This window comes from Rattus norvegicus, chromosome 9, assembly GCF_021556685.1.
Source record: "Rattus norvegicus strain SHRSP/BbbUtx chromosome 9, alternate assembly SHRSP_T2T, whole genome shotgun sequence".
NCBI classification, from domain to species: domain Eukaryota; kingdom Metazoa; phylum Chordata; class Mammalia; order Rodentia; family Muridae; genus Rattus; species Rattus norvegicus.
In genome coordinates, this window is record NC_141542.1 from 75,778,941 (window position 1) to 75,804,631 (window position 25,691).

Here is a 25,691-nt window from a genome sequence, read left to right on the forward strand (position 1 = left end):
GGACCGTCCTTTTGAATCAACTGATGATGGCAGACAAAGACCAGCTTAACCCAAGTGAAATTCTGTTCTGATAGGAGCAGACAGTTACCATCAGTTCAAGAGGAGCAGACTTGGTAAACAACAAAGATGTCAGAAAAGACTGGATACCTGGCCCGCAGCACCACGTATAAGAAGACAGGGAACAAGTCATCCATGGACCAAAGGAAGTCCTCCTGCAGCGACGCCAGCACACTCTGAGAGATTTCTTCGAAGGTCTGCTGGATCACTTTAAGTTTGTCTGATGGAGTAAATGTTGTGCTGTTGTGAAAACAAAGTATAAAGAGATATCCTATGATTTTCCGAATAGAGTCATCTCTTACTTATTAAAAAGAAATAGCTCCTCTAGGTCACATGCCTCACATTAGACACACTAGGCAACCAGAATGTGGAGGGATGGCCTGGACTCCTACAATGTTTGGGAAAAGGAGCCTGCAGCTGTCAGAGCTCTGGTGGGAGACCCTGACTGTTTCCTTTGCCCTGGTGGAATCCCTCTTCAGAATGAAAAGTTGGCTAAACATAAGTGTACACAGACAACATAAGCTCATCTTAGAGAAAAGGAGCCCAGATGTTTCCAAAGACACTTTCTGATCTGCACATTTATTCTGACAACATTTAGGAGTGGGAAGGAGAAAAATATAGCAAGATCCTGTCTGGGAAAAAAAATGGAGAGAAAGGGGGTGGGGATTGTGTTCTTTCTCCTCTCCCAGTACAGGAAGCACTACTTTCATTTGTCTGACTGTTCAACAGCGTAAGGCCGTTACCTGATCTGCTGCAGACACTCTACTGCAGATGCAAAACAAGCATCCTTTGTGGATGGCAGTACCTGCATAGGGAGAATGAGTGTCAGAAGAGAGGCACCTTCCATAACAAGAAAATGAACCATCCTGGGGAGGACCCAGCCTGCTGGGGAGGTCAGGCATTAACATGAGCACTGCTCACACAAAATGCAATCCTTCACAGCAAAGAAAAGCACGTTTGATAAGAAACTAAAGTCCACACTACCTTTTTACTCTCTCCAAGGATTGACAAGGTTGCTGGCCAGAATTTCCTACAATGAAACCATAAATTGTCAGCATAAGACATCAGTATGGCAGACGCACCCCTTATAAAGGTGACAGTTATCTTGGTTTCCCTGCTGTCATCAACAACAACAACTTGTCTCCAACTTGGTTCTGGGTTTTATGTTTTTTACTTACCTTTCCCCTAAGTTTTAGTAAACATCCTGGAAATGGCTTAATAGTATGAACAAGAATTCCTGAGAAGAAGCTATATCTGGCTGTGAATGAGGACTCCCGGAAGGAGTCTATGTCTGCAGAGAATAATGGCTGACTGGAAACTCAGTGCCAAGAGATTGGAATTTGTAGGTTCAAAGGCTAATTACTTTATCTTGGCTAATTTTAGCCTTCTAGAATAGCCACTCCTGGCTCTAAATCTGAAAAAACACCTAATGGTAATAAATAAAAACCTCTTAGAAGCTTTTGATTTAGCAGAACACTTTTCCAGAAATCCAAGAGTTAAGAATGTCATGAGATGGTATCTTGAGCCTATAAAGTAGTTGAGAGATAGCAGCACATCCCCAGCCCCTCCCACACTGTCTCAATGTGTCTGCCTCTCTGGTGTACCCAGTACATTCTAAACTCTCCTCCACTGATGCCCTTCTTTGTTCTGAAAACCATAAAAACCGCTTCCATGTTACAGCACAAGATTTGGGATGACCTAAGTCTGTGCTCCTAATCCCTGGTCACTTCTAATGGCTCTATCATGAACTACCTCTTACTCGCTTCAAGACGGGAGCTGCGGTTTCTAATGTTGGCAATAGCAGCTACTATATCCAAGGGGCTTTATCATAATATAACCTCAATCTACATCCAATAATCACATGCTACAGCCCAGAATATGTCCATTTACCTGTATCACATTTTTATTACTAAATTATTAAATTACTAAATTATTCCATTGAAAAAAATGGCTTCCCAATAGAGACATGCACATTTTTTGATAGTGCGAGTACATGGCTCTGGAGTGGGCTGCATTAACACTCTAGGAAAGGATGATAATCATTCCCTAGAAAGAACCCATGGTCTGAGACAATAAGAACACTTTTAAATCTAAAACTTTAAATTGCAAATGATGGGGGGGAAGGATAAAAGACAAGAAACACCAAAGATTTAAAGCAATTACCTTTTTGTAAGGAATGGGAGTATAAACTACACATCTTTATTAGGTAAGGTGAGCTATTTAGTTTATACATGATAATGTAAGAAAAAGCATGTTCAGATGGATAAGCGACTTCATAACCATCTTGGAATCCTCTCAGAAATGAAGACCACGAGTCCTACTATGTGCTGACAGGCAGAAGAGTAAGCTGAGAAACCACACAAGCCCACATAAGTAGATGCCGATAAATTCTTGGCAGTGCTGAAGGATTTTTCAATTCAAACTTTTGGTTCTGCTCACCACTACAGTACCTACCTCTGTACTCCAAGAAAGCCCAGGAGAGCAATATCTGGCTGCTTGTTTAGTCGAAGCACACATTCCCAGTAAATGTCTTCCTCTCGGTCATTGTCCAGGGCATAGAGCATGAAGAGAGGCGGGTAGAGCCGAGGCAGCAGCACCGGAAGCAGTAAGCCAGAACTTGTTACTACATAACTACAAACAGGAAGTGGGAAGGCAGGCACATTAACACTCGTCAGAGATGGAGCTTCCGTATGGACTGCAAGGTTCACAGGACGTGCTGCTTTATATGCCTGTCCGGAACCAACTGCCAATTCTTTTAGATGACCAGAAACCAAACTGAGAATCTCTCTGGAGTCCATCTTGAGGCTGCTCTGGAAGGGTCACCTAACTCAGCACAAGTTGTCTTTGCTCAGCAGCCCTCATGAGTAACCATGTGTGGCTGTTCCCTTCCTGAGAGCAGCTAGGACCATGAGTGACCTCAGAAGGGGTCACTGAGGAAATGGACCGGGTCTGGGGAAAGCAGCCATCTTTGAGGTTCTTTGGGAGTCCAAGCAGCCTGCATACCACTCCTTCACCACCTCACCCGGGTCAACTCACCCTGGCTCTGGTGACTCGGATCTGGAATCTGATTTCCCAGTGCAGAAGGATCTTCTTCCAGTGGGCAGAGGAGCAGAGAGAGGAACTGTGCTGCCCTCTTCAGGAAGCTCAGGAAACAAGAACCTAAGTGAAAATGGAAAACAAACCCTAAGCTCTAGGTCCAGGGCAGTTGAAAACAGTAAATATGAACTTCCAACAGCTAATCTACCTAAGGGCCTATGAAAGGAGTTTAGCTATTTTATTTTAGCTCCTTGGGAGTTTCAGATGATGCGTCCTACAGACTGGGAATGGAGTGACTGAGAAACAGTTCCAAAACCCTTCCCAAGCAGGGGTTTATCTGCCTAAGGAACTGTCTACCCAAGGTCAACTTGCAGCAGCTCTAATCAGAAACTCAATATAACCCCAAGTGAACAACAGAGATCTCAATGTAAATTTCAAAACTCTTCTAAATGCAGACTTGCTGAAAGTTAATTCTTCAAATGATAAGGGACTAAATTATTGACTATTTCCTGGGTTTGCTTTTTGTCCATGCCTTTATTTTTATTCTAGAGAAGTGGTTCTCAACTTGTGCGACAGGAGTCCCACATCAGATAGTTATGCTACAATTCATAACAGTAGCAAAATTACAGTTGTGAAGTAGCAACAGAGTCATTTGGGGGGTGAGGGAGGGGTCACCACAACAGGAGGAACTATATTAACAGGTTTCAGCATTAGGAAGGTTGGGAACCAGCCTTCGTGGGTTTTATCTCTGATTTCCAGTATGTTGCTGGGCCTACCATGTTTACTGTCTGGTTTATTTCAAAGACTTAAGACTTTCAAAGGCAGCTTGTAATTTTCTCTGTTTTTTTGTGGAGTTACATCTTGCCATCCACCTCTGATCTCTTTATAGTTGGGAATACCAAAAAAAACAAAGTAAAGAAAGTTCTTTTTAGGACACATACCCAGCCAAGGCTGGAGCTGAAACACTCCACTGCAGGGACGCTTTTCACAGACATGCTGCTCCTCAGAACCTGACACGGAGCACTCTGAACTTGGTAATATAGGGCATTTCTGGGGCAAACTCCTAAGTGACTCCGTAGAGAACTCGTTCATTAGTTTAAAACCTAGCTCACAAACTGCAGCTGGCTGCTGCCAGAGTCTCTTCTCTACGACAGTTCCTGGTGCATTTAACCGTGTGTCGTCTCTCAGTACTTCCTGGTCAGTCAGGTGTCCAGACCTGACCCAGCAAACACTTCATTCCAGCTTCTGCCTCACTGTCTTTCTTTGCTGTTCTTTGCAGAGATAATCTCACTGATATACTGCATGTGCTATCTGCTCTTCCTTACAGTAGTTCATTCGCTGAAGCCTCTTCTTTTCTCAGTGTTTTTGTTTGGTTTAGACTGTAGGGCTCATCTGGCTCCTGCTGATTAGATGAGTGTATGTGGTGCTGTTGTGAAGGGACAGGACTGGATATCATTAGAGAATGAACTGTAATGAACTCTATTGTGTGGTTAAGGTTTTAGAGGCATGGTTAAGCCAAGAAGTTAAATACAAATATAACTACTGTATTTTACAGCAAACTAGACTTAGAAAACCAGAGTTTATTTTAGCCTTCAGTAATATTAAATGAGAACACGTATAAGGTAGTAAGTATCATATGAACAATTAAAAATGCACTTCCACTATTGAGTCTATTTATGGATCTGTAGCATAACGCCATTTTTGGATGACTACTTCCAATGATAAAGGGGGACACTTGAGCACCTCACAAGGCTGCAACATCTAGACTCAGGTTAAAGCTGCCACAGTATTAACAGAACACCCTGCAGCTTTCGAACATCAGTGTAACGATCTTACCTCACAAGTTGGAAAATCCTCTTGAGATAAGACTTAATCTCCTTCACAGCTTCCTGCAGTAACCGACGGTTGGCCCCTACGCCCACATAAGTCATTCTATACACTGCAACCAGGGTCTCCACAAGCCTGCCCAGTGGGTGCAGAGGAGTGTCACAGGCCTGAAACCAGAAGCAGGGAACATGATCAACAGGCAGCAAGAGCAATAACGCAGAAACCAGTTAATAATAAACTATTTCCACAGTGTCAGGAGTCAGTCTGGGGTCAGGAAAGCCCAAATACCTTAGCTTTTCAAATCTTTAGTCTATTGGAGTTGTACGGAGCTGGGGTCGGGAATACTTGTTGTGAGATGGGTCCCACACTGTGACCAGCAGGGGCAATGTCAGTTCTTGTGTTTCTTCAAGGTAACATTGCATACACATCCTATGACATGTTTTATTTTTGCTTTTCTTCTTATATATTTTAAAGTTTTCTTTAAAAGTGATGTGTGTGATAGCGTGCAGACACCCAGAGGCCAAAGCCTCAGAAGCCCGGGGTAGCCGCTGTGGGCAGTTGCAGGCAGTCTGATGTGGGTGTTGGGAGAACTCAGGTCCTCTGCTCTCAACTACTGAGCCAGCGCTCCAGCACCTACTCTTCTTTTGTAGTTTGCTTTGGAAACAGGGTCCTGGTATGTAGCTTAGGTTAGCCTCAAACTTGTGATTGATCCTCATGCCTTAGCTTCCCATGGGCTAAGATTACAGGGATGTGCTTGGCTGATTTGTGTTAAGTTTAATGTTGAAATCTTTCTTGTGATGGTACTCTACACCAAGAATTCCGTTTTTGGCCTTTTTTAATGGCTCAGGTTTTTTACAGAGGAGGATTATGGCTAACAATATTGTACAACTCAAGACAGACAGAAGAAAGGACTTTGTTTTTCATCACAAAGATATCTAAGTATCCTGAATTGATCAATATAAATAAAATATATAAATCTATGAGAATGTTATACTGTTTCATATAAAATGTAATTATTATCTATCAATTACAAACAAACTAAATTAAAGCATAGTGGCTAAAACCTATAGTCTCTGCATTTGAGAGGCTCAGGCAGGAGCATTGCCCTGAGCTCAAGGCCAACCTGGGCTACACAGTGAGACCATTTTTTTTTTAAAAAGTCAGAGATTTAGCAAACGAAACAGAGAAAGTAAAACCAACATTAGGTTAACACTTGAATGATGATTGTGTTTGTTTTGGAGAGTCTACAGGTGGAGTAGAGATGAGACAAGGCTTCATGTAGCTCAACCTGGCTACATATTTTTTTAGCAGATGGCCTAGAAGTCCTGGTCCCTTCCATGAGCTGAGATTTCGGGTGTACATGACCACACCCAGTTCTACAGCTGTTTGATCACTAATTCACAAAGCCGAGGTCGTTCTGACTTGTTTACCTTTATTAAATACTTCTTGATATCATCATATTTCTCCACAGAGAAGGCGCCAACGTGCTGGGGAATGTACTCCAAACTCTCCAGGGTCTGAGTCTGTGAACGGCTTAGTATTTCTGGACTGTGAAGAGGAAGAGAAAAGGCCAGCATCATGTTAGAAAGCAGAACAGTTGTAAGTGTGCACCTCAGTCACCAACTGAGGAGGAAGTGGACCCACCTCGCTCACCACGAGCATCCAACCGACCTAGCACGGGCCTAGCACACTCATCACTAGCAGCTGACCTGAAGTTACACAATCTACTTAAAATGTTACTGGCTGACTGCTACTCCGAGCATAATATTCACCTGAGGTACTTCCCATAATGTCCTGCTACTCAAATGTGAATCAAAGAAGCATAAAACCAAAAGATTTCTAAAAATCAAATGTAGCAGCTATACACAAAGATCAAAGTAAGCACTTCTTTGTGTTTTAAATTTTTAGGTATATTTTGTGTTCAAATGTTTTACCTGAAAAAAAAAATATATGTCTATATGTCTGCATGCATCATATGTGTGCATATGACCACAGGTGCCAGAGGAGGATCCTATCCCTGAGAACTGGAGTTAGAGACAGTGAGAGCCACCATGGGGTCTTCCACAAGAGCAGCCTCTTGTAGAGGCTCTGAGCTCTTGCAAACCTGTGTCCTCTTTCCAGCAGCACACCCTGGGGTTTTAACAGTGAGGTTCAGAGCACACTCGGGACTGTTCCAGGGGGACTCCGTGTACATGCTCAGTAAGGAAGACAGTCTGATGGAGAAAGGACAAAAGCTAAAGAAGAACGGTCGAAGTCCATCCGTAGTTTTCTCTTAGTGCTTAGAAATGTTGGGCCATTTGTCCCCGGGCTGCAGGCTCTGGCTTACACACTGCACACGCCCACTGTGGGGCTCTGTGTGTGGTGCCCACTTTTCTCTGGCCACTGTCACGATCTCCCTCTTTGAATGTGACTGTGAGCTTCAGAACACACTTAGCTCCTCAGTTTGCAGGTTCATCTTTTACTGAACCTTGAGCCTTTCTCAACCATTGTTGGGAAACTGAAAAATGTTCACATGCCTTATCATTATTATTTCTCCTGTTCTAGAATTCTGTGGGTTTTGTATCCTCTGGAAGCGTGTACATTGGTCTTAACCACTGAGCCATCTGTGCCGTTCTTCTCTTCTAGAATTCTAAGTACAGACATTTAGGCCCATCAGTTCTCTAGGCTGCATTCATTCCCACCCCACCCTGGTTTTTCCTGAGGTTTTCCAGACTGTCCTACTGGCCTACTCCCAAGTTCACCGCCTCATCCATTAGCACCTCAGCTCTGCTTCTGCGCCCATGCTGAATTCTTTAAGTGACTGTGCTTTTGAAATCTAAAGCTTATTTGGTTCTTCTTCATGTCCCCTACGTCTCTGAGGGTAATTCCATGTGAAGACTTATTTCAAGGATGGCTGTGGCTGCTCGTTAGTTAGAGCATCTCTGCCATCGCTGTGCTAAAGTTTGTGCCAGCTAACTCCAACACCAGCCACCTCTTGCCCATGCCTGCTGAACATCCACTCCCCAAGGAGCGAAGCCACCTCTCCAGAACAGTGTTTTGGCCTTTAAGCAACCTCGGCAGTAAAACTGTGAATGCCAAGGCAGTAATGCACTTTCACTGTTTTCACACAGAAAGACTCAAAATACTGACTGGGCTGGAGAAATAACTCAGGGGTTAAGAGCGTGCACCACCCTTGCTAAGGCTCTGGGCTAGGTTCCCAGCACCCACATAAGGTTGTTAACAACTGCCCGTAACTCCAGCTCCAGGGCATCCAAAGTCCCTAGCCTTCACAGGCACATGCATTCACTTACACACACACACACACAAACACAAACACACACACACACACACACACACCCCTAAAAATAAATCTTACCAAAAAAGAAGAGCCCAAAATATTAAGTAAATATAGTTCAAACCAATTCAGACTAAAGATCAAACCACTAAGTCCTGTGCACAGCCCTTGCTTGCCATTCTCAGAAGAACAAAATCTGTGCATCCATTCTATAGAATGCAGTAAGGTGTCTCCATAAGTAGCCTATAGAGTCTCAGGATGCCTAAATCAATACTCTGAGAATATCTAAACTAAAAATGATGCAACTGAGGCAATCCAAGGAGAGAAAGGGCAGGGTGGGAAGGAGAGAGGGAGAGAGGAGGAGAGGGACAGGGAAAGGGAGAGGGGAGAGAGGGAGAACACATGTGCATGTTTGTGTGAGAGCTGGCATAGTGACCCATGCTGTATCACACATGAACAGACACTAAAGTTCAAAAACCTTGGAGGAAGATTATCAGTTTCTCTAAAGAAAACTTACATTTTCGCCCTATGACTCTCTGCAAGGTCTGAAAAGAAACTCCCTGACTATGCCCCTGTCCTAAGTCTGTCAGTAGTGCTTGGATAGTTACGCTAAGGTGTGCACACTGTCACCTTTGCCCAAGCTCCAGGCATTTCCCCATCAAGCTCCCTGTCTGAGTGAGTGGTTCTACAGCAGCCTGCAGTGCTAATTATTCCCTGCATCTCACCATGAGGCTGCAAGGTGCACAGGGCTGGCAGAGCCCAGGAGGGACAGAAGAGGCCACCACGCCTAGCACACTAGGAAGTTCTGCCACCCTCATTTCTCTTAACTGGCAGAGCTACAGCTCCCCAGATCGCCTACATGATTCAGCTGTGACTGATACTGAACTTGGTTCCAGGCCCAATATATGCAAACACATTTTCTTCCTTCCAAATGAGGGTCTTCTGTTAGGGACAAACCAGTCCAAGCTACAATTCACTCTGCCTAGGAGCTTCCAAGCTCACTGACTTTCAAATCATATTACACATTGCAATCATATTACATCTCTAATGGAATATGGCAAATGTGACCACTGTCTGGTTTCAAGTTCCCGACTCAGCATGCTGTGCCATGTGCTATGCTGTGCTGTGCTGTGCTGTGCTGTGTGTGCTCACCTGTCTTTATGCTGGCGACGGTTGGTGGTCAAGGCCACAGCAATATTATCCCACGCTTTCCAAACCTCCCCTTGGCCTGGGCTCTCACAGCCCAGCTGGCGCCAGCATTCGTCAAACACTGCTCTCCATTTCTCATCGGCGGCCACGGCCAGGTTTCCCAGCTTCCTGCTGATAGAGCCGCATCAGAAGTCATCATTTCTGCTTTGTGAATAATCATTCCCAAGGATAAAAATGGCCTACCATAAATTTCAAATACTTCCATAACCCAAACTGTGTGCACGTTGTATGTGTGCACGCACTCCCACACATGTGTATATGCACTGTGTGTGTGCATGCCCATGTAACGTCTGAGCTTTGCCTGACAGTTCAGTTCAGAATGCTTTTCCTGTCACCACATCTGTACCCTTCCCAGCAGGATCATTTCCACATCTGCAACTTTAAACACCTGTGCACTAGGGCATAGGCTTCAAGCTAGGGCTACAGATGTGGCCATCTATATAGGTAGCAGCCAACATAACTTCAATGGAAGATATAACTTCATAGAAGTTATATAGTGTCCAGTCATCAGAAAGTTCTCCTAGAACTTCATAGAAGTTATATCTTGTTTAAAAAGAACAATTTTTAAATTTTGAATTTGCTTTAAAATAGTAGCCTGCTTTGATGAAAGCAAGACAAGTCAACATTCAGTAACCACCACCCAGAGTCAGTACTCACAAGGCTTTGGGCCTGTCCTTATCACTCTCATATAGGCTAGGTTTGAAGTAGGTCCCAGTGATTTTTATCCCAGATCCCCATTCTCCACTAAAATAACCTTCAATATAATCTCCATTTGGCATAGTCAGTGTTCCCTGGATAAAGCAAAGGAGAAGCGGCGTTAGACAAATGCTTAAACTTACAGAATTAGGAGGAAAAACAGTATCACACAGTTAATATTTTCCTTTTTAACCTGCTTTTTTGCCATTCTCAGTTCTGATAAAATAACAAAAATGCACATGAAAACACCTCTGGTAAGGTAAGAAGAAAGAATAGGAGATGGGAAGACTAAGTTGTATGAAACACATTACCCAGTTACAGGCCGCTGCAGGCAGTGCTCAGGTCAGAGGTCATACCTGCTAACATCTGTCTGCCTGCCTTAGAAAATAGGTCCCTGCCAAAGGTTCTAAATCACACTCTGAGAGTCTATCTTGGGAAAGAGGGGTGGGGGAAGGAGCAAATTAAACCAGCACGAGAAGGAACAATATGAAGAACAGACACCACTGAAACAGAAACCCAAGTTCTGCAGGAAAACACACATACACTGAATCATACAAAGCATTTGAGTATTGTGGTACATTCCTTTAATCCTAGTTTGAGGAGATGTGGGCTGAAGGACAAGAGGTAAAGGTTATCTTTGACTACATAGGGATTTATGGCCAATTCCTTCTAAGAGGCATCAGAGATTTAATGGGAAAATGTAACGAGGCAATTGAATATTAATGTACAAAATGTATTTAGACTTTTTTTTTTCTTTTTTTTGGAGCTGGGGACAGAACCCAGGGCCTTGCGGTTGCTAGGCAAGTGCTCTACCACTGAGCCAAATCCCCAACCCCTGTATTTAGACTTTTAAAAAACTTTCTAAAGTCAAGAAAAATAAATGAGAACATGGAAACAGAGAACAAAGTTGTTTCTGACCTTTCCACAAAGTGTCCAGTCATCAGAAAATTCTCCTTCATAGATAGTATCATCTTCCGAAAGCAAAACCCCATTTCCCTGTGTGAAGAAGCAAAACACAAGTCCCAAGACAAACCTTAGAAGACCTGCAAGTGAACACAGCCATACCCAGAAAGCCTCCCACCATCTGCAAAGTAGAAAATAGTACTAAGAAAGTCACACAGGGCCAGGCATGGTGGCTCAGGCCTGGGATTCCAGGATCAAGAGGCAGAAGCAGTTTTTCCACAGGGAGTCCCAGCCTGCCTGGCTTAGAGAGTACAACCTCAGCTCAAGAAGCCACAACAAAAGTAGAACATTAATTAATTAATTAATTAATGAAAAGGTTAGGGACACAGGAGAGTTCCAAAGCTGAGGGGAAACACATATAAACAACCCACTCACCATCATTTTATTAAGGTGGAAGTTGCCTTCGTAGTATAACCCAAACTGGGTGACCACCACCCCATTCCCTTGGCATGCATCGTCCTGCCACATTCCCATGTACTTTTCTCCCCTGCATAGAAATAAGAAGAAAGATGAAAGCCAAATAAAACAAGGACAAAGCGAGAGAAATTCTTATAGGGCGTGAATTACACGCCTGGTCTGCACTGCTGCTGTCACCCTGGTCAAATCGGCTTAATCCACCTCCTCAGAGAAGGCGGTGTGACGGCGAAGGACACACATGTGGCACTTGCACAGGAGCCTGACGCACTGCCCAGCAGACTGAGAACACGCTACACACTTCCTTGACAACTTCAAGGCACGTTATTAAGTCGGGTATCCTGGCATGTCCTTGAATCCCCAACACAGGAGGCAGATCTCTGAGAGACTGAGACTAGCAGAGCTACACACTGTGACTCTGTCTCACAAGAAAATATGTAATTAAAAAAGAACGCCACTGGGGTTGGGGATTTGGCTCAGTGGTAGAGCGCTTGCCTAGCAAACGTAAGGCCCTGGGGTCAGTCCCCAGCTCCGAAAAAAAGAAAAAGGAAAAAAAAGGAGAAAAAAAAAAAAAAAAAGAACGTCACTAATTTAAAATATACTTGAATCAAACCTTTGATTAATTTTCCTTCCCAAAGTTCCTTGTCATACAAGGTTTAAGTTTTACCCACTTGAACTTAGAAGGTTTTTTACCATCTCTACTAAAAAAATAAAACATGAATTAGGTGTGGCAGGCCGTTGTTACAGTCCTGCCACTTAGAAGGATAACTCAGGAGGATCAGTTAGAGCCAGACTTGGGTCAGAGAGAGAACTTTTTCTCAAAGAGAAGAAAAACATACAATAAGGCAGGCCGTAGCTTGTGGTGCATGCTCAAAGCCCTGGGTAGAGACAGGAGACGGGTAGGAGGGGGCAGAGGTGTATGAACTACTTGTTAAATCACAGTTTGCTGGGCATGGTGGAGCACACCTTAAACCCAGCACTTGGGAGGCAGAGGATCTCTGAGAGTTCCAGGACAGCAACATCTACAGTGTGAGTCTCAGGCCACCCAAGGCTACACAGTGAGATCTTGTCTCAAAAAAAGAAAAATATCTATAGTTTAGAGATTAAAAAATAAAATTTTTTACATTTTATATATTCAACTGGGGTGGGGGCATGAATGCCACAGCATATGTGTGGAGATCACAGGACAATCTGTGGAATCAGTTGTCTCTTCTACCACATGTGTCCAGGGATGGAACTCGGGTCCTTAGGCCCAGTGACAAATGCCCTTACCACGGAGTCATCTTGCTGGCTCATAAAGGTAATTTTAAAAATTTCACATTATGACAAGACCTGGTGGCACATGCCTATAATCCTAATATGAGAGGAAATGCTGGAGGGGATCAGGAGTTCAAGGCTAGCTTTAAGGCTATCCTCAATTCACTCAAATAAACAAACAAACAAAAACACAAAAAATTCCCATTTTATAGAAGCTGTGGTGCTTAACATAAAGGGGGGTAGTGCATTAAATCCAAAGTAAATTAGACCAAATCAAATATGAGAGCAAAAGAAATGATACTGCTCTCTAAGGCTTGAATTTAAGGAGGTGGGCTTAACTCCTGGCTTGTGAGCATGACAGGAAGACATATTACTTAAACATAAACACAGTCTATATCCTGCCCCAACAGTGCTGCCTGTCACTGATCCCTACTGCCCATTCCCACTTCCTATCGACTTTCACTAAAGGTTTTCTTCCATATAATAAAGATTTGGAAGGCACAGGATCTAAGTCAGGTGGTACAACTCGTCTGGTACCTAAAGCTGTGGTTTTGAGCCTCAGGACGGCATAAACCAGGTATGGTAGCACACGCCTGTAATCCTAGCAGGTTTACAAGTTTTGTCTGGATTAGAGTTGAGTAAAAATTTAGACTTACAGGTAAGACTTTTGTAGAAAATCAGGATATATGCAAGAGGGTCTGAAATTTAGGTTCACCCTTGACTGTATAAGGAAGGGTTTTTGAGGAAATAAAACTTCTGTATATGTAAAAATGTTGGAAGAACAGTACCCATGTGAATTCTGAATGACCCTGACTTTGTGAAGTAGTCTATTGTTTGGCCCATAAGAAAAAAAAAAAAGATTCCTGAAAACTGTTTGCTTATGGTAAGTTCTTTTTCTTCTAATTTGTGTGCTGGGCGAAGTGAACTAAGTCTCACTATGTAGCCCAGGCTGACCTCAAACTTTAAATCTCCAACTTCCTGCCTCAGCTTCCCTCTGCTGGGATTACAAGCACACACCTCTAAGGGCCACCATCCCAAACCAGTAAGTTTCCGTAATGCTGTCAGATTAAGAAAGCACAGCTGGTGCTTCTCGGACTTCTGGCTAAGATTAAGTGTAAGACATTCAAGTCTTCATAGTCAGGGGGCTAGAGACGCGGCTAAGCAATAAAGAGCCTGTGCTGCTCTCACAGAGAACCAGAGCTCAGTTCCCAGCCCCACATCTGCAGCTCACAGCCTTGGCTATCTCCAGCTCCAGGGGATTATCCAGTGCCCTCCTCTGTCCTGCTGAGACATGGCACTCATGTTTATCCGCATGCACGCACGCGTGCTCAAATACGGGTGTGAGGGCTAGGAACGTTATCTTCTCACTGTACACACCGAGACAGAAGCAGAGCACTGTACCTGGTGATATCATCGAAGACGCCATACCCTGCTTTCTTGTCCATTACCCACTGGCCAATGAACATGCTGGGAGAGGAAGAAGTCAGTTTTCCACTGCGGAGGAGACCGTGCCCGTGGCGCATGTTATCTTGAAAGCAGCCTTCAAACACTTCACCAGAGGCATAGCTGTGGTTGAAACGGACAGAAAGATAGCATACGCATTACAAAGGGCTTATGGGTAGCTATAATTATGTTTACTATTACTGAGCATTAAAGAAATAAAAACCCTCTAGTTTGAAGAACTGAGCCTCAAAAATTAAAGGCAATATGAATAATATTTTGCATTAACATGAAAAATGTGTTTGGTCTCATAGGAAATAAAATGAGCTATCAATGAGAAGAAAGGAGGCATAAAGTTTTGTCTGGATTAGAGTTGAGTAAAAATTTAGACTTACAGGTAAGACTTTTGTAGAAAATCAGGGTTTATTCTATAGGTAAAGACGAGTTATGAGCCACATTTAGTAATACTATCATCATGCCACAGAGGGGATGCTCTTTCAATGAAGACTTTGCACACAGTTTTGGTTATTAAAGACAAAACCTACTCCTTAGAAACTGCCCATACCAGCCTCTAAGGAGGCAAGGAGAGCCCAGAGCCTGTGCGATGCAGGTTATTACCTGTACACTCCTTGCCCACACATTTTCCCCTCCTTCCAATGGCCCACGTAATGGTCTTCTTTGTTCAGGGCCTTGTTTGGGATTCTGTATTCACCATATCTGCCAAGGGAATGAACAGCATAAGGAGATGCCCAGACGCAGAGTCTGAGAGGAGAGGACTGGACCACAGGCTGCCCTGAGTCACTGGCGAGAAGCTTTATTCTAAAGCTAACGAAAAGCCAGGCATCTGTGTCCTCACCTGTCTCTGTCACTAATTCCCAGCATCCCTCTGGGAAAGTCATGGTAAACCACAGTTCGTGCACCCTTCTAGTAAGTAGGGCAAAGCAAATAATACAAAGTCCCCTTTCCTTCTAAACCTATTTAAGATCTTGAAATCACAAAATTTGACATTATCGCTCATGTACATTTATGTATATTTTAATAGTAAGATCAATTTTTCTTTAACAGGACACAAAATATTTAACTGCCATAATTTTTCTTGTAAATACATTTTCAGTGTTAGAAAATATAACAAGATGGGCCGTGAGATGGCTGGTGGGTAAAAGCATTAGCTACCTGCTGTCAACTTGATGGCCCAAATCCTGGGTATTCACATAGTGGAAGGAGAGAACTGGGACATGGCACATGTGTACCCAGACACATACATTACACATAGTAGATGGATACATGATGAATTCAACAAAAAAGAAAACAGAACAACTTATCCAAAATCGATGTCAGTGGGGTATTGTTACAATAACATCACTGCAAAATTTCCCTTTTAAAAGGGAAACAAATTTGAAGCTACTTAAAAGCAGGCCTAAGGCACAGCACAGTGGTAGGGCAGTTACCCAGCATTCCCAAGACCCTAGAGTCCATCCTCAACACAGCAAGTCGGGGGAGCAAGGAGGATGAGATGGGGGATGGGACTATTTCTGTAAAACTGAAAATAAAATTCCTCTGTGTCCTCTGTGTAGAGGTGACACTGCTGTGTCATTGGCTCGCATAAGTATCATCTTCAATGTCTATGAGCCCGCATATCTTCTGCATGGATCCCAACACAACAAATGCCTACACAACAGAAATCAACCGCTTGTTTGAAAAGCAAACAAGATTTAAACTCATCTCCTCCTTTAAATATCCATCTTCCTTACCCGTCTTCCAAGCCATTCCTGAACGTGCCAGAATACACCTTCCCATCAGGCCACTTCAAAACACCCCTGCAAGGCATCAGCAAAAAGTAGTAACTCTCAACTAATGGTCCAGAAAACCAGAGCTCTTTCCATCACGTGAAAACATGAAGCATCTGTCACCTTCCGTGCGGCTTCCCTGAAAGCCAGCGCCCATCGTAAGTGGCGTCCTTTAGGCGAGTATCCTTGTAGAAAGTGTATTTGGCACTTCTTGAGATGGGTGGTTCCTGCCTCTGAACAGTGCTGCTGCCTCCGTAAAGTGGGAAGTCAGACGTCCCCCTCAAAGCCTGGTCCACGGCTTGGCTGATAGCCCGAAGCCACTTGGTCTAGAACCAAAGAGTCCATGTGAGGAAGCTTAAAGCAATAACCCATCCAGCACCACACTGAGTGCTGCTGGCTCTTCTGCAGTTCCTTTTCTATCGCCTATCACCGTGCTTACTGAGAGATGTGAACCAGCTCTTAGAACTTACTGTTCTTAATTTTTAACCCACACGCCTATGGTCCCTTGATCTTTGACAAAAGCACTAAAACCATCCTGTGGAAAAAAGCATTTTCAACAAATGGTGCTGGTTCAACTGTCAGTCAGCACATAGAAGAATGCAAATCAATCCATTCTTATCACCCTATATAAAGCTTAAGTTCAAGTGTATCAAGGACCTCCACGTCAAACCAGACACACTCAAACTAATAGAAGAAAAAGTGGGGAAGAGTCTCAATCATGTGGGCACTGGAAAAAATTTCCTGAACACCAATGGCTTATGCTCTAAGATCAAAAATCAACAAATGGGACCTCATAAAACTGCAAAGCTTCTGTAAGGCAAAGGGCACTGTCAATAAGACAAAACAGCAACCAACAGGTTGGGAAAAGATCTTTACCAATCCTACATCTGACAGAGGACTAATAGCCAAAATATACAAAGAACTCAAGAAGTTAGACTCCAGAGAATCAAATAACCCTATTTTAAAAAAATGGGTTACAAAGCACAAGGCCCTGGGTTTGGTCCTCAGCTCCGAAAAAAAAAAAAAAAAATGGGTTACAGAATTAAACAAAGAATTCTCAACTGAGGAATATCGAATGGCTGAGAAGCACCTAAAGAAATGTTCAACATCCTTAGTCATCAGGGAAATGCAAAATAAAACAACCTGAGGTTCCACCTCACACCAGTCAAAATGGCTAAGACAAAAAACTCAGGTGACAACAGATGCTGGCAAGGATATGGAGAAATAGATGTTCACAGCCAATCATTGAACTAAGAATGGGATTCTCCAATGAAGTGTTAGAGAAAGGACTGAAGGAGCTGAAGGGGTTTGCAACCCTATAAGAAGAACAACAATATCAACCAACCAGACCCCCCAGAGCCTCCCATGGAATAAACCACCATTCCCAAGAGAACCCAGGGATGGACCTATGGCTCCATCCGCATATGTAGCAGAGGATGGCCTTGTCAGGATCAATGGGAGGAGAGGCCCTTGGTCCTGTCAAGGCTCCATGCCCCAGTGTAGAATGCTAGGAGGTGGGAGTGTGTGGGTGGGTGGGGGAACACCCTCATAGAAGCAGGGGGAGGGAGGATGGAATGGGTGTTTCTGGAGGGACACCGGAAAAGGGGATAACATTTAAAATGTAAATTTAAAACGTCCAATAAAAAAAACAAACAAAGCAAGGAGGACTACTGTGAGAGTTCCAGGCCAGCCTCGACCACAGAGTAAGATTATAAATTAAAAAAAAAAGAATAGACTAGAACAGACTAGACTAGAATTACAAAGAACCACCAGGCATCATGGACTATTCCTGCACTCCTGACACTTGAGAGGTTACAGCAGAAGAATTCAAGGCTAGACCGGGCTACATGACAAGATTGTTTCAGGAAAACAAAACAGAAAGGCAAAAATCTAGTTTTGATTTAGTGGTCATTAATGAAGCAACAATGCTTATGTCTTTTTTACTAACAATAAAGACAGAAAAGGCCAAAGTTAAGAACAATCACTAACCTTTTCCTGGGGTGTTGAAGAAATGAGCGTGAACTGTTCTTCAGGTGTGGTTATCTTTAAGCCATTCCTAAAATGTTCACATGGATAAGCACCAATAGATACGGCAACCTGTCCTTCTTACTGGAGGACATGCTCCCGAACTCCTGCCCCACCCCACTGGGAGGAGAACTAGCTCCTGCTGTAATCTCAGCTCCACAGGGGACAAGATGCTGAGTGACAGTGCTGTCACCACAGCACAGAGCCATGGGGATGCCCACCTGCTGCTCACCATGGTCCTCACAGGACATCGAGTACCAAGGAGCACTTTGCTATCTCATGTGCTGGAAAGTGAGGACGAGAAGCCAGCTTCCTAAACCCACCACCCCACTTAAGGAAATAAGAAGAGGAGGCACTTACACGCCACCAGTTTCTTCAGAAAGTGGCTCTGCCCAGAGTGTGGCCAAAGGGAACACGTGGTGTGTGGAGAACTGAAAGAGAACATGAAGGCACGTCAGTGACGAGTGCGCTCCACCCTCAGGTCTGCCCCCTGAGAAGACGGGTGGGTGGCACCATCTCTGCTGTATCACTGTAACACTGCCACCTCTGGTGGGTCTTCCCCCTCTGATGCAAGGACCCCTCACATGGCTGACAGTCTCAAACTAGAAAAAAAAAACCTGGCTCAGAGAGGAGGTGTCTCTTATTTAAGTGTTCCCAGATTCAACGGCAACTAGCAACCACAAAAACAAAACAAAACACCTTGAATACAGCGAAACCAGAGGAGATAATTAAACATTCTCTTTTATTCAATAATTACAAATAAATCACAGCAGTGCTTAACATAAATAGACAGTATACAGCCATGTGCTATATAATGACATTATCAGTCATGAAATTCCTTCTGCCTAGTGATCTCATAGCTTCCATAGTACACCACACACTCATGTGATATATATATATATATATATACATACATATATATATATATCTATATATATATATATTCAGATACACTAATGTTTACCATTGAGTTATGGCTGCCAACAGTCTTCAAGAACAATGACCCGCTGTGTGGGTCACAGCTTGGCAGCACTAGGCTGTACTGGATAGCCTGGTCTACAGTAGGCTAGACCTTCCAGGTTTAGATAAGTACACTAACATTCGTGTAACAGTGAAATTGCCCAATACCATATTTCTTGCAACACAGCCCATCATGAAGCAGCTGACTACTGTCCACTTTCCAAGGCTTCTTTTCAGCTAAGAATCCAACCTACCTGAGCATGGACCAGGGCATCATTGAAGAGAATGAACCAATTCACAGAAAACCTGCCAGCATGCTGCAGGGAGAGGGCTCGGTTACTGCTCTCACACAGCAGCCGGCGCTCTGGCTTCCTCAAGGAATCCTACAGCAAGTGAACACAAACTTCAGTGAGCCAGAGGAGGATGAACTAGATTCAAGGAATATTTAGGGGAACTTTTAGCCAGAGCTTACTGCTGCATCAGATGTTTCCTAAAACCAGACTTTAGGAACACACAGGAGATTAAAACAGGAGCAAGCACAACAAAGGGCAAAGGCTGCAGAGCACTCCTGGGAACCAGGGAAGGTGCTGGGATTCAGAACACTCATGACTGCATTCTCAGAAGGGCATCACCCAGGGCTACTGCTACCAACAAGCGAGGAGCAGAGAAGGAGGGCTAGAGCAAGCAGCGACAGTGGGCAGGGCTACCGTCATTTTTCCAGGGAAGGTCTTCCAGAAGCTCAGCGTGTACTCTGCTTCCTTCCTCTTCTTGCCAAGATGGAGAGCAAGAGACTCATAACAAGAACTGGAATCCTGCAGCTTTTGATACTCTGGTGATGTCTAGAACCAATGAACAAGGGGGTAAGAGCGTAAAACACTGTCCATGAGCTTCAGCCTCTGAGTGGTTCAGATGAGTTACAGTCAACACAGGAAGACAATTCAGCCTGAGAACACAGGTAGCACAGTAAAGGGAACCAGGGAATGGGCTGATCTCAGAGAACTCCAGTAAAGTACATGTGAACAGGGGCAGACACTTGTGGCAGTCCTGAGAAGAGAGCTGCAGAATTGCAGGACTCAGAGAGACGCCTCCTGCTTTGTTCTCAGGGTCCTTTGGTATTGGACAGGTGGACTGGATCTATCAAAACTATCATATTAGAAAATACAAATATAAAAGGCTTATTGACTTCAAACAATATTTTAAATAACAACTTCTTCATGTTTTCATTTCCCAAAACATGAAGAACTCTTACTGAGAAACATGGCATTGGCTCACACTATTTAAAAGTCCCATTATGACCTGGCTTCTGAGACAGTAGCTGTGCTTTTGCTTTTAATCTGTTACACCGCTTAGATGAAATAAACATAGAAAATTTGATTTTATAAAGATAGCTAGTTTGAAAATGGAGTATCTTAATAACCATTTCAAACAACTGTTGATACTCTCCTGCTACACATTTAAAAAAAAAAAAAACTTGCTAAAGGGTAGTTTCCTAAAAGGTATTGCAATCTGTAATCTGGAACACTGGCGATCAATGTTTCCACTGTTAATTAAATTAACTAATTGAGCTAATGATATGGTACAGTGGTAAAAGTGCTGCAGCCAACCCTGATACCCTGGAACCCACTTGGTAGAGAGAACTAACTCCTGCCAAGTTGTCCTCTGACTTCAACTTGCACATGTGCGCACGCGACAGACAGACAGACAGACAGACACACACACATACAGTCAAACAAATTTAAATGTCATTAACAATTAATACAATACAAAAAATTTACTGTGTTAAAATTTACAGGTCTACCTTGGCTTTGAATATGTGATTTTGTAACACTGTGGTCTGAGAATTTGAAAATTATATACACTATCCAAATGATACCTTTTATACACCAAAAAATAACATTGGTACTTTTCTCATCAGAAAAATATTCTAAGTATTGAGAAACTGTCAGGCTCAAATTACAAACACATGTCTCCATGTATTTTGCTCTTAAAAGTTCAGTTTGACAGACATATACTCCCAGCACTTTGGAAGCTGACAGAAGGACTGTCACAGTGCAAGGACAGTCTAGAGTACAGTGTACAGTCATTTGTATGATTCATCCTGAACACATTTCAGGAATTAGTAGTGTTGGTCTTAACTGCAGGCTTAAGGCTGGTGTCACTTGCCTCTGTTCCTGCTTGTGCATTACCAATGTGTACACCACAGAGAAAAAGCAGTGTCCTCCTGTGTCAGGAAAATATTCTGACCTTGCAAACCCTCAACAGTATCTGGGGACAATATCTGGGGACAGTATCCGGGAGACAGTATCCGGGGGACAGTATCCGGGGGACAGTATCCGGGGACAGTATCCGGGGAACAGTATCCGGGGACAGTATCCAGGAACAGTATCCGGGGACAGTATCCGGGGACAGTATCCGGGAACAGTATCTGGGGACAGTATCTGGGGACAGTATCTGGGGACAGTATCTGGGGTCTACGTGCCAAGCTTTCAGAGCTAAAGCATCTGTTAGCTCAGTTTCGGGGACTCTGATGCCCTTTTCTGACTTCCATAGTCCCCAGTTAAGCACACAGTGCACATACATACATACATACATACATACATACACACACACACGTGAGCAAAATGCTCACACACATACTATCATTTCTAATTAAAAACAAAAGCAAAACCTGAGCTGTGATGGCACACACCTTTAACTCAGAAGGCAGAGGCAGACAGATCTCTTAGTTCAAAGTTAGCCTGGTCTACAAAGTGAGTTCCAGGACAGCCAGAGCAATACAGAGAAACCCTGTCTCAAAAAAGCTAACCAAACCAAACCAAACCAAAAGCAAAGCAAAGCAACTCCATTAGAAAGTGTAAGTGCTGTGCATGTGTGATGAAAGGACAGTCCCTCCCGTTCATGAGTAATTACATTCCAGGGTCCTCACAGTTTGACACATTCATTTAAGAAACAACGAGTTTCTAAGTGACCAAAGGCCATGATCTTTGTCTCCTGGGAATTTATAAAGACACAAAAAATGGTAAGCACACCAAGACAATGCAATGTTCTTGTTAGTAGCTTGCATAAGAGAAAAAATAATCCTGTAGGTAGAGTGGTTAAAAGAACAGACTGATGATGTCAGAGTGCCTGGAGGTAAATTCTAGCTTGTCACTTCTCAAGTGTGCCTCAATTCTCTCATCTGTACAGCAGGATAAGGGTCACACCTATTCTACAGAGTTGATGTGTGGATTAAACGAAAAGACAGAGCACGCTCAGAACAGTGACTGGAAAGATGGAGTTGATTGCACATGACTTTAATCCTGGCACTGGAGAGGCACAGGCAGGTACATCTCTGAGTTCAAGGCCAGCCTGGTCTACAAAGCAAATTCCAGGATAGCCAGGCCTACACAGAGAAACCCTGTCTTGAAAATCCAAATGAAAGACAAACAGAAAGACAGGAAGAGGGAGGGAAGAACGAATGACAGTGACCAAAGTGTGAAATGCACTAAATAAAACATTAGGAATAATTAACATTAGATATGGAGAAGCTTTATACATACACACACACATATATATTCTACATGCATACAATATACCATCTACCTTATACCTCAGCCTTGTAAATTATAATCTGCAGTGATGGAATGAGAGTGTGCTCCGTGCTAACAAGGCTTTCAAAGGTGACTCTGATGCTGTATGATGAAGACAAAGACCAAGGATGGACCATGAGTGAAACTGAAGAAATAAAACTGGCAAAGCACAGACAGGGTAGCCACGCCAGAGACGGGCAGGTAGGACCCCTGACTTCGTGAAGTGTTCATGGACATAGCGTCAAAGGCTGCCAGACTAAAGGCAGGGTTAGCTGTGTTTCCAGAGGATATGCCAAGCACATAAACACAACACGCTGGGATGGGAACTGACAAATCAGAGGGAGGGAAACAGTAAAAAACAGAAGAGGGTGTCTACTATGTGGGGCCTTGATGGCAAACTAAACGAACTCATCAGTCTCCGGAATACGCCCTTCAGACTAGTTACAGGTCTTTTTGGACAAGGTGTTACCATGCCTGGCCTTGAAATCTTCATCCTTCTGCCTCTCAGCCTTCCATGTGCTGGGATTGCAGACAAATTCCCCCACACTCTACTTTTCCTGAATAACTCTTATCTGGACTAGTACAGATTTTTTCTTTATTGACTGAGATGATGTCTGTAACCCACTGTGTTCAGGTCCCTCAAACTTGCATAGCCAAACTACATCAGTTTTAAATTAAAACTGGAACCAGACTGAAAAAATAGAAAAGATCAAGATCACAGGAGGATCTCATGGAGAAACTCCTATGAGTGCCTCCACCCTGTGATCTGAAGTCTGCCTAGGTCAGGAGGCAGGCCAGGATGTGAAGGTTTTAAGGAACCTTGGGGTTGGTACAGTTTCTCTGGAAACAAAGTGAAATCACATTTCTTGGCATGACTCTACCAAGAGCCCAGGCCAGCTGGCAATTCTACCTCAGCAATGCCTTCTTTCCTCGCCAGATTTTATGTGACCCATAGTCAGCGTGTACTCCACACACCCTGACACAAGGAAGGAGCAGCTCTCACAGCTGCACAAAGTGAGTCTGAATTAGGCCCTGAGCAGAAATGAATCCACAGCTTGGAAAAAAAACCTGTTCCAACCTGCATATCCTTTCTACATCCACTACTCCACAGAGAAAGAAATCGTAATTAAACACACAAATACTAACTTAATGGGGCCCAACATCTTAAGGTGACTTAATCCAAACTTTTGACTCTTGGCTTCCTGAGTATTCAAAGGGGCACAGAGGACCTACCACTTCAAAGCAAGTGGCGAGCTTTAGCAAAACTTTTGCATAATTATGAAGTCGTCTGATTGGCAAGAAAAACAGCGCATTCAGTATTTCCATCAACTGAGTGTTCTCATCATTCACTTCTGACAAATCTTGCAAGAGTTCTTGGTTTTTATTTAGGAAATCACTGGAAAAGAGGGAAAAAGAATGAGTGGATCATCTGGTTTGAACGATATGCCACAGAAAGTTTCACTGCCGTAACTTCTGAACACACGCACACTGCCTAGGTGTTATAAATGAATATAGATGCAATAACAGGACTGAGGTATGAATAACAATCATAATATTTTTACCTATAAAACAGGATTTTAAAGTGCAAGCTGTAGCACTGGTAGCAACATAAGAGAAATGGTTAGTAACAGATCTTTCCCCATGTTCCAGGAAAGGGGATAAATAACAAATGGCACCATTCTGTTACTTTCACAGATCTGGTATGTCTGGACACTGCTGAACAGAAACACTGGTAGAAAAGCAAGCTCCTTGTTCAAAGCACTAGCATGGACCTAAATCCTTCTAAGCTCCTCCTTTCCCTTTTGACCACTGGATTATAATCACAGGACTAAGACGAGCCCGGTGTGGTGGTGCACACCTGTAATCCCAGGATTCAGGAGGGAGAGGCAGCAGGGTCAGGAGTTTAATGAGAACCTCAGCTATAGAGCAAGCTAAACCCAGCCTAGGTCACTCTGCCTCAGTAATAGTAATAATAATAAATAATAATAAATTAATGAGCTCTCTAAATTTATGAATTGGGAAGACTAGTAGGTGAACACAAATGAAACAGCAGAAATTGATGAACTATAAAACAAGAGTCTCCACCCTTCACCAAGGACTCTTAATAATTAATGGTTGGTTAATATGGAAGGAAGAGGCATTTTCTTCACTGGAATAGTCACTAGTGTGATGCCCTGGAATAGCCCTGCTCCTGGGAAAAAACAATAATGCTGGGACAAAAAGAAAGACATGAAAACATTAAAAGAAACATTTAAAGGAGCCACAGAAGAGGAAGGGTAGTAATTAAGAAGAGGAACTGGCAGGGTTGGGGATTTAGCTCAGTGGTAGAGCGCTTGCCTAGCAAGCGCAAGGCCCTGGGTTCGGTCCTCAGCTCCAAAAAAAAGAAAAGAAAAAAAAAAAAAAAAGAAGAGGAACTGATAGAGGGAGTGAGAAGAGAGGGCAATTTAATCAAAATACATTCTACACGGGTATGTAAATGTTGTAATTAAGCTTTATTATGTATAATTACTATATGCTAATGGACATTTTACAAAATGAGAAACAGCAACCACTCTTTGAAAATATTAAAAGCAAGAGAACTTCTGATTAAATTTGAAAATTACAAATAAATAGACTAGACTCTATCCAGGAAATGAGATCACCCATGTTGTCAGCCTCCACTCACAGAGAACAAGTGACTGTTTCTGGCCTAATTTTTACCTGTAGGTGGATATCTATATATATAGTCATCCCTCCAAGTTTGAGGGATCATTGAAGAGGGGCCAGGAAGAAACTAATAGCTGAAAGAAGAGAAAAGTGTCACGTAACAGTTTCCTCTGAGACTGAAACATTCCATTCTGCAGGGAAGGTCCTAAAGCAGGAAGGTAAACAAGTCCAAATAAATACTTGCAGGAAGTTCCTGAAACTGACCAGATTCTCCAGGCCCCTTCGTGCCAAGAATAAATAAACTTAGCTGCAAAGAAGACTCTTGAGACCAGACCAGCTATCTAGAAGAGGCTTAGACCAGAGTCACTTGAAAGGGACACTCTCCAACCTGCTGAGCTGTCTGCAGACTATGTAGTGAGCTCTAGGTTCCCAGCTTTGTGAACTGTCACCCATGCTGGGAAGGGCTTTGGTGATGTAGCTGTCTTTCAGTCATTTCTGCTTCTGTATGTAACTCCTCACCCATATTTCTAT

At 43.3% G+C, this 25,691-nt stretch overlaps 1 protein-coding gene across 2 annotated transcripts in view; it reads right to left on the reverse strand.

Annotated features, from left to right (window-relative positions):
- Als2 (alsin Rho guanine nucleotide exchange factor ALS2) overlaps nucleotides 1–25,691 on the reverse strand; it is a 72,362-nt gene that overhangs the window by 4,369 nt on the left and 42,302 nt on the right. For both annotated transcript variants that reach the window (XM_087566675.1, NM_001013413.1), the window contains 20 exon segments: nucleotides 23,748–23,910; nucleotides 19,653–19,784; nucleotides 19,200–19,328; nucleotides 18,346–18,416; nucleotides 17,950–18,016; nucleotides 16,084–16,286; nucleotides 15,925–15,990; nucleotides 14,792–14,890; nucleotides 14,135–14,299; nucleotides 11,438–11,549; nucleotides 11,018–11,095; nucleotides 10,061–10,194; nucleotides 9,347–9,514; nucleotides 6,351–6,468; nucleotides 4,930–5,087; nucleotides 3,094–3,216; nucleotides 2,512–2,688; nucleotides 1,042–1,087; nucleotides 801–862; nucleotides 148–297 (listed from right to left, as the gene is read on the reverse strand). In XM_087566675.1, the coding sequence (XP_087422801.1) occupies nucleotides 148–297; nucleotides 801–862; nucleotides 1,042–1,087; nucleotides 2,512–2,688; nucleotides 3,094–3,216; nucleotides 4,930–5,087; nucleotides 6,351–6,468; nucleotides 9,347–9,514; nucleotides 10,061–10,194; nucleotides 11,018–11,095; nucleotides 11,438–11,549; nucleotides 14,135–14,299; nucleotides 14,792–14,890; nucleotides 15,925–15,990; nucleotides 16,084–16,286; nucleotides 17,950–18,016; nucleotides 18,346–18,416; nucleotides 19,200–19,328; nucleotides 19,653–19,784; nucleotides 23,748–23,910 (2,421 nt within the window).